This window comes from Cherax quadricarinatus, chromosome 26 (genome assembly GCF_038502225.1).
Source record: "Cherax quadricarinatus isolate ZL_2023a chromosome 26, ASM3850222v1, whole genome shotgun sequence".
Taxonomy (NCBI): domain Eukaryota; kingdom Metazoa; phylum Arthropoda; class Malacostraca; order Decapoda; family Parastacidae; genus Cherax; species Cherax quadricarinatus.
Genome location: NC_091317.1, coordinates 3,822,486 through 3,832,390, shown reverse-complemented (window position 1 = coordinate 3,832,390; position 9,905 = coordinate 3,822,486). Strand labels below are relative to the sequence as shown.

The 9,905-nt window shown below is 42.1% G+C and overlaps 1 protein-coding gene across 1 annotated transcript in view; it reads left to right on the top strand.

Annotated features, from left to right (window-relative positions):
* LOC128691544 (uncharacterized) overlaps window positions 1-9,661 on the top strand; it is a 504,586-nt gene extending 494,925 nt beyond the window's left edge. The window contains exons 12-13 of the mRNA XM_070088746.1: window positions 3,026-3,164; window positions 8,416-9,661. Of these exons, the coding sequence (XP_069944847.1) occupies window positions 3,026-3,164; window positions 8,416-8,535 (259 nt within the window). The 3' untranslated portion in view covers window positions 8,536-9,661. The remainder of the gene's footprint in view (window positions 1-3,025; window positions 3,165-8,415) is intronic.
* The last annotated feature ends 244 nt before the right edge of the window (window positions 9,662-9,905 follow it).

The following is a 9,905-nucleotide window of genomic DNA, read 5'->3' as shown; positions in this document are numbered from 1 at the left end:
AAGCAAGGGATGCTGAAAGTGAAGAATGAGGAATGCTGAAAGTGAGACGGGAGGGATGCTGAAAGTGAGAGGTGAGAGATGTCGAAAGTGAGAGGTGAGGGATGTCGAAAGTGAGAGGTAAGGGATGCTGAAAGTGAGAGGTAAGGGATGCTGAAAGTGAGAGGTGATGGACACTGAAAGTGAGAGGTGAGGGATGCTGAAAGTGAGAGGTGAGGGATGCTGAAAGTGAAAGGTGAGGGATGCTGAAAGTGAAGAATGAGGAATGTTGAAAGTGAAGAATGAGGAATGTTGAAAGTGAGAGGTGAAGAGGCAATAAAAATGAGAAGATGAAAGATGACGAAACGAAGAAATAAGTAGGTGAAAATGGGATTAAAGTTTGACTTGGAGATAGGGATATGAGGAAAAAAACGTATATGAGAAAAAGATATACCAAAAATGTGTCACTAGGCCTGGATGCCATCCACAAGATGTGTCACTAGGCCTGGATGCCATCCACAAGATGTGTCACTAGGCCTGGATGCCATCCACAAGATGTGTCACTAGGCCTGGATGCCATCCACAAGATGTGTCACTAGGCCTGGATGCCATCCACAAGATGTGTCACTAGGCCTGGATGCCATCCACAAGATGTGTCACTAGGCCTGGATGCCATCCACAAGATGTGTCACTAGGCCTGGATGCCATCCACAAGATGTGTCACTAGGCCTGGATGCCATCCACAAGATGTGTCACTAGGCCTGGATGCCATCCACAAGATGTGTCACTAGGCCTGGATGCCATCCACAAGATGTGTCACTAGGCCGGGATGCCATCTACAAGATGTGTCACTAGGCCTGGATGCCATCCACAAGTTGTGTTACTAGGCCTGGGTGCCATCCACAAGAATCGAGAAACAAACAGGCACCTGTTTACTCCTGTTGAATAGTGGCAACACCTGCAAGACCACTTAACCACCATTCGTCTCTCCGGGCAATTGAACCCTCTTCCTTTTGGTTGTCAGCCGAATTCTTTACCATTTAGCTTATAAAAAGAGTCGGAAGATTCACTACAGCCTCTCGCACATTTTTTCATGCCAATGGAAAGCTAGAAATCTTAAATAGTATTAGTTCAAGACGGTACCTAAAGCAAGGTACAAGACGGTACCTTAAACGAGGTATAAGACGGTTCCTTAAGTACAAGACGGTTCTTTAAGCAAGGTACAAGACGGTACCTTAAGCAAGGTACAAGACGGTACCTTAAGCAAGATACAAGAAACATGATAAGCTGTTTAAGTAAGGTGCAATACAAACCATAAGAATCATAGAGCATGGTACTTTAACAAGGTACAGTGAGATGCCTTAAACAAGGTGGTACACGGTACGTTAAGCAAAGTACAATATATCTCATATTTTATCACTCGACAAGACTTGTGACGTACGACAAGTAAAGCAAGCAGCAGAATTCACAAACAAGAACAACACAAACACCCCTGAGGCTAATCAATCAGCTTCCCGGTAAACACAAAACCTGACGATATACAAGAATGCTCTCCGACTACTTCACGAGGAGGAGGCTGAAGAGAAAATTATTAAATTTCTAAATAAATGCGTGTTCAGCATTTCCAGTTAGTATTCTTGCACGTACAGCGCCAGGCAAGTGGGACTGACTCTCTCAGATAAGTTAGTGGTTCTCTCTCTCTCTCACACACACACCACAGTGTTATGACCAAGTGTACACTACCCAAATGAGTTAGTGGTTCCCTCACAGACACCCACATACACACACACACACGCGCACACACACACACACACACACACACACACACACACACACACACATACATACATACACACACACACACACACACACGCACTTGCTATGGCAGGTAACTAAGTCTGAAAGGCTGGTCAGGTGGGGCTGGTCTATCCCAGGTCAGCTAAAGATTCATCTACTGGACAGGTCGATTTTATATACAATTTCTAGTTCCAAAGATTCATTCCAGGACAGAAGACGCGTCCTCTAGGAAAACAAATTTCCCATAGAGAAAGTTTAGATCCGGAAGAATGATTTTTTTTTATTTAAGAACAAGGCTTTGCTTCAAAATTTCTTCTTTTTTTTTTACAATTTTTTATTTTAGAAGTTCCGAAAGTTTAGCTCTGCATGAGTAAACATGAGTAAACATGAGTAAACAAGAGAGAAAGTTCACCTTTGAAGAGCCAAATTTGCTTAATGAAAGACTTTGAAGTACTATTTTCATCAAGAAAATCCCACATAGGAATTAAATATTTAACAAAAAAAAAAAAAAACAGTGGAGTGTAACGCGTCTACTTGTATAGTATAATATAATACAGAAAATAGAGAGAAAAATGTTAGTTGGAGATTTGAGCACCAAAAAATAATGGTTTGAAAGATGATTTCTATAAGAGTGATAAATGCCGTGTCAGCCCACTTGACGGGGAACACTGCCTGCTTCCCTCTCAGTTCTCCTGCATCTTCCTTTATCATGTACTCTTCTAATTCTCTTTTAAATTTTTGTTTGTGTTTGGGAAGGATTGCGAGTAACGTTAGAAGTAGACAGAAAGAGAGAGAGAGAGAGAGAGAGAGAGAGAGAGAGAGAGAGAGAGAGAGCACGATTCATCTCAAGTTATGTGAACCACCTGAACTTGTAAAAGACAAGAATAAAGTTGTGGTATAGATTTGTGTTGCTGCTCTCTTTCTACCCTCGCCAGTCTTCCTTCTTGTCTCTCCCTCTCTCTCTCTCTCTCTATCTCTACTAACAGGACGCGTCCTGCAAGTGCGGAGGAAACATCAAGGAACCTCTCAACCTCCCTTTTCTCTCCTTCCAGGTTTCCGGAAGGATTGTCTTATGCGTCCAGGCATTCCCCTCTTCCCTCTCCGGCAGGAAGAAGTCTCCCATCTCCTCCGTTCCAGTTTACCGAAGAGTTGCAGTATGCGATCAGGCATCCTTTCTCACTCTTTTATCTCTATCCGCCTTCCACTCTGCCGTCTTGTTCAGCACTAACTCTCTGTCTCTCTTCCTTCGCAGGTTGCCTGAGGGGCTGGAGGATGTGTCAAGGTATCCTCACCTTTTTGCGGAGCTGCTGGCTGACCCGTCATGGTCCCTTGATGACCTGAAGCTACTGGCGGGATACAACCTCTTGCGTGTGTTGCGTGATGTGGAAAAGGTGAGAGGTAGGGAGAGAAGCAGGAGGGAAGGATGCTGGTGAGAGAGGGAGGCAGAGAGGGAAGGATGCTGGGGAGGGAGGTAAAGAGGGAAGGATGCTAGGGGAAGGAGGCAGGGAGGGAAGGATGCTGGGGGAGGGAGGTAAGAGGGAAGGATGCTGGGGATGGAGACAGACAGGGGGGGAAGGATGCTGGGAAGCTGGGAGACAGGCAGGGGGGGGAAGGATGCTGGGAAGGGAGAGAGGCACGGAAGGATGGATGGTGGGGGAGGCAGGGAGGTTGGAGGGGAGGGAGGTAGACAGGGAGGCTGGGAGTCAGGAAAGGAAGATGAGAGGTGGGAAAGAAGGGAGACAGGGAGGCGGAAAAAGAGGAAGTATTTCAGGGAAACAGAAATGAGGAAACAGAAGAGAAGTGGTAAACAGATAGATAGATAGATAGATAGATAGATAGAGAGAGAGAGAGAGAAAGAGAGAGAGAGGAAGAAATGCGGAATGGGAAAAAAGAAGAGAAATGGATGAAAAAACATGGAAATTGAGATGGAGCGAGGAAGAATGAAGCAAGGTAGGGAGAGAAAAGGAAGAAAAGATGAAGAGATGAAGAGAGGGACAATGTAACAAAGAAGATTGAAGTAGGAGGGAAGTGAGGGACGACCAAATTATTCTTTTCTTGATTAAAGGAAAAAGTGAGGGTGAAGCAGAGAGAGAGAGAGAGAGAGAGAGAGAGAGAGAGAGAGAGAGAGAGAGAGAGAGAGAGAGACAGACAGACAGACAGACAGACAGACAGAGAAACAGACAGACAAACATATAATAAACAGTTAGAAAATATTAAAGAATCATAGGCAGACTAAATACGGAACACAACCCAAAATGACTCAACTCTGAAATTTCTAAGGATAAACTTTCCATGCAGTGACGTATACCAAAAACAATTGAAAAAGCCGGACGTCTGGTGTAAGGAGTGATTTCACAGCCGTTGTTCGCAGCTGACGCTCTGCAAATACAGTGCTGAAAGTTCAATAATGAGGCACCTGTCTGAATAGGGTATGGAAATACGATCGAGATCCGTGATACGTGTCCCATTGGATTTTCTTGTTTTCAATGGGACTTGTTATCCAAGGATTGCGGAGAGTTAGAACTCTTTTGAAAACTTAATGAGGTGACTTTGTCTTATTTGGTAACAATAACTGGAAAGATGTTGCCAGAGTTATAACTATTTAAACATTTACTGCAGAGCAATTCTTCTTATTCTGCTAACTCTTTTCATCTTAATTTCTTCTTCTGAAAATATTTATTACTAATTAATAATTACCCTAAATGTAATTTCAGACAGTTATAGTACCAAATTAACACACAAACACACACACACACACACACACACACACACACACACACACACACACACACACACACACACACACACACAAACACACACACACACACATTAGGACGAAGACAACAGTCAAAGACCAGGTGATCAGGCTGAGGAAAGAAGGTGGGGAACTCACAAGAAACGATCAAGAGGTATGTGAGGAGCTCAACACGAGATTTAAGGAAGTATTTACAGTAGAGACAGGAAAGGTTCTGAGAAGACAGCACAGAGGGGAACACCAACAGGGAATATACCAACAGGTGCTGGATGACATACAAACAACGGAGGAGGAGGTGCAGAAGCTACTCAGTGACCTCGATACCTCAAAGGCGTGGGGTCCGGACATCTCCTCGTGGGTCCTTAGAGAAGGAGCAGAGACGCTGTGCGTGCCACTAACCACAATCTTCAATACATCCCTTGAAACTGGGCAACTACCTGAGGTATGTAGTCCCCATTTTTAAGAAAGGAGACAGAAACGAGGCACTAAACTACAGACCAGTGTCACTGACGTGTATAGTACGCAAAGTCATGGAGAAGATTATCAAAAGGAGAGTGGTGGAGCACGGATTCATGGAACGCAAATCCTGTGTCACAAACCTTCTAGAGTTTTATAACAAGGTAACAGAAGTAAGACACGAGAGAGAGAGGGGTGGGCTGATTGCATTTTCCTGGACTGCAGGAAGGCCTTCGACACAGTTCCTCACAAGAGATTAGTGCAGAAGCTGGAGGATCAGGCGCGTATAACAGGAAGGGCACTGCAATGGATCAGAGAATACCTGACAGAGAGGCAACAACGAGTCATGGTACGTGATGAGGTATCACAGTGAGCACCTGTGACGAGCAGGGTCCCACAGGGGTCAGTCCTGGGACCAGTGCTATTTTTGATATATGTGAATGATATGATGGAAGGAATAGACTCTGAAGTGTCCCTGTTTGCAGATGATGTGAAGTTAATGAGAAGGATTAAATCGGATGAGGATCAGACTGGACTACAAAGAGACCTGGACAGGCTGGACACGTGGTCCAGCAACTGGCTTCTCAAATTCAACCCTACCAAATGCAGTCATGCAGGTTGGGGAAGGGTAAAGAAGACCGCAGATAGAGTATAGGCTAGGTGAACAAAGGCTGCAAACCTTACTCAAGGAGAAAAATCTTGGGATGACCATAACACCGAGCACGTCTCCGGAGGCACACATCATCCAGATAACTGCTGCAGCATATGGGCGTCTGGCAAACCTGAGAGTAGCGTTCCGATACCTTAGTAAGGAATCGTTCAAGACACTGTACAATGTGTACATCAGGCCCATACTGGAGTATACACCACCAGTTTGGAACCCACACCTGGTCAAGCACGTCAAGAAATTAGATAAAGTGCAAAGGTTTGCAACAAGGCTAGTTCCAGAGCTCAGGGGAATGTCCTACGAAGAAAGGTTGAGGGAAATCGGTCTGACGACACTGGAGGACAGGTGGGTAAGGGGAGACATGATAACAACATACAAAATAATGCGTGGAATAGACAAGGTGGACAGAAACAGGATGTTCCAGAGAGGGGACACAATTAATTAATTAATTAATCCATGTTAAGCGCTAAACCCAAGTGAGTCATCCAGTGCAAGACGTGTTGGAGGCTCGATCCTCCGTCTGGTGAGCGCCAGACAGACGCGCTTCCTATTTGTACTCACCTAGATGTTCTAGAGGGGACACAGAAACGAGGGGTCACAATTGGAAGCCGAATACTCAGACGAGTCACAGGGATGCTAGGAAGTACTTCTTCAGTCACAGAGTCGTCAGGATGTGGAATAGCATAGCAAGCGATGTAGTGGAGGCAGGAACCATACATAGCTTTAAGACGAGGTATGACAAAGCTCAGGAAGGAGAGAGAGAGAGAGGACCTAGTAGCGATCAGTGAAGAGGCGGGGCCAGGAGCTGAGTATCGACCCCTGCAACCACAATTAGGTGAGTGCACACACAGACAGGCACACACACACATACACACACACACACACACACACACACACACACACACACACACACACACACACACACACACACACACACACACACACACACACGTATCAGGGAGTACAAAACACGAAAACACAATCAGAAGGTACAGAGGTATTACACAGGCAAGTACTGTTGAAATGTGTCACCCGATATGAACTTTGTATCAGCACCATCACAATACACAGGTATATTTTGGTCTTTATATCTTCTCAAGGCAACTTCTGGTCTTCCGGTCTCTGTATCTCTCTTAAAGCTGTGCTGGTCCCACGCATTCTACAACACCTTACGATATGTAACGCTCTGCAACATCCTGTAGCGCTATGCAGCACCCTGTAGCACTCTACTTCACTTTGTAGCAAGACACAAAAATACCTTACAGTACCATTCATCGCTCTGCAGTACGCTGCAGTACCCATTCTGTGTCCGGTAGTCATCCCCATTACTTATCCTGTGTGCGAAGATGCCCCACACTCATAATGTGAGTGGTAGGTACCCCTTACCCAACCTGTATTTGGTAGTCATGCCATACTCATCCTGTTGGCGGATGTCACTCCTACCCATCCTGTTGGAGGATGTCACTCCATACCCATCTTGTGGGCGATAGTCAAAAAAGTTACAAACGTACTTTACAGTTCTCTGAACAGAAAAGCACACAGTACAGTCAAACAGCATTACAGAGATGAACCAAGCAGGACATAATAAGAAAGGCCAACAGTAAACAAACGTTTACGAAGATCTTCATCGTCGTGATATAACTCGTTACTTCTTAGTTTTAATAAATAATTTGCTGTAATGAGGGTTAAAAACCTATCGACTAACACTAGGATCATCAAGGCTGCATCTAACTTTTTCACCAACAGACAATATTTAAATCCCTAAAATAGGGATTAAAGTAAATTCTCAGTGTATAATATACGACGAGAGAAATACATTTCTCGGTGTATACGAGTAAAATCTGTGATATGTTGACACAGAAGTATTTATGATTTTTTTTTTGTGAGCATTAAATTCTGGATGTGATACATGTTTACTCAACAGAATTTTAAAAACTTTATTTCTTCACTTTCATGTATTTATTTGTAAAATAAAGTTTTAATAGACTTAAAGAGAACATATTATTATTATTATTATTATTATTATTATTATTATTATTATTATATTATTATTATTATTAGCATTTTTTCTATTCTTCTAATTTTTAGTAAGTTTTACTATTATTATTATTATTATTATTATTATTATTATTATTATTATTATTATTATTGAAATTACTTAATTTATTATCAATTTTTTTTCAGAATTTCATTCAATTTATTTTTTTTTTTTATAATTTTTTGTGTTTCTCTTCTCTTGAAGATAGTTCTTACTTTTCTTTCTTAGTTGTTTCTTTCACTTCTTCACATTAACAATCTTTTCTTTAATCTCTTACCCACGAATTCTTATGTGTATCGTTTAGATTTTGCCTCCCGTTTTTCTTTTCTTTCTTTTGAGTTGGCGTTTCATGTCTTTATTTTCTTTTCGTTGTGTCCTCACCCGTCTCTTGTCTTCTGAATTTGTGTCATCCTTTTCATTTTCCTATCCATTTTTAACTTTCCCTCTTTATCTGACATTTGAAAATAAATGGTGACACCGGCAATACGTGGAAAAAAAGTCACTTATATACAGTTTGGGACACGTATGAGAGGAAACGTTTCACAAAAAGTGACTTCTTCAGTCCTAATGAGGGACTGAAGAGTTTTTTGCACCTGTTCTGTGTCATATAATTTCTTTTGTTCTCTTTTTTTTTTGTTGTTTTTTTTGCTTTTTACCTTTTCCCGTCTTCCTAGTCCATGTCTCCCTGTTTCCCCTCACGAAGGCTAAAAAGCTTATCTTCTGCAGGTTCGAGTAGCCATGAGCCAACAGAAGGTGGTGCCGTTTGAAGAGGAGGTTCCTCCGTCTCAGTTGGAGGGCTACAATGCCTGCAGTTACAAGTTTACCAAGGACACAGACGACTCCTAGCAACGTACTGGGACTACCAGCAACCATCCGTAATAACCTCGCTGAATGAAATACTAATTATGGTACACCTGAGAGTTCATTAAGGTCGGCAGGTGGCCCCCAGAACGCCATGGCTCTCCTGAGAAATTGGTAACTAGCGTTCCAGCTAGAACGGCTCGTAGTCTGTGTGTACAAGCTTACTACTACTTCGTAGTCACTAAGATAAACAGACTGACTACATCTAATAATGCCTTGGGGCTGCTATCAGCCAATCATAACAGTGTTGGTTAGATCATCTGCAGTCACAAGGCTAATTAACATGAACTTAATTGCATTCGACGAATGTTTGAAGACACAAGGTCACCAACGACCTGAATGCACCTTAAAAACGTATGCATCAGGGTATTCATCAGGAATAGAAACGTCTCCTAGAATGATCCTGAAGCTGTGGAAATCTAGAATTATAGCGTCCCATCTAGAAGGCCTTTTTTATGAGTTCCCCAAGACTTTGATAACTCCTAGTAAGGTGCTGGTTCAGACATGTAGCAGATCAAAGAGACGAGGGTGCAACTTGCTAGAATCCTCACCCACTATAAGTTTGCTAGTTACTAATAGTAACGTATTTAGAGCGTCTGAGGTAATAATAAGCGTGAGGAGGATACATCTACAAAATCTTCGTAGTCACAGTCTGTAGTCTGAACATTAAAGGTTCCAGGTAATTTATTCAGGGCATTTAAATGGTGTTTTATTCGTCAAGAAACTGGAAAAGTGTCTTCATACAATGATGATGATCCCGCTCAGTGGCTAAGCATCCGCTGTATTACCGGTGCTACGTATTATTATTTATGAAATCACTAGCATGCCGGGCTATATACCAGAAGCTATGTTTCCGCTAGCTTACTGGCTCTATGTTTTTCATCTCGTTTAAGATTCAAAACAATTTGTTGACGGAGTATTATGAACTTCCGGAAGAATCACGAAGGTTCTCGCGTCGCAGAAGGTACCAAGTGCAGATAACAGCATATTCAATACTCACAAATGTTGCAATCCTGGTCCGTGTTCACTACAGTAGCAGTGGGCTGACAACACTTGTATGATCTTCCTCTGTTTCGGGGCTTTCCTGTGCACCATATCTACTTTTAATTAGACTTAAAGTTTAATATATATATATTTATATATATATATTTATATATATATATATATTATATATATATATATATGTATGTCGTGTCGAATAGGTAAAATTGGTCATTTAGCAAGAACTTATTTAAAATTGTCCTTTCTAAAATTTTCTCTTATACGTTTAAAGATTTTTTTTCATTTATGTTAATTTAAAAATAAAAACAATTGTACCAAAAGAACCTTAGAATACTTACCTAACTTTATTATAA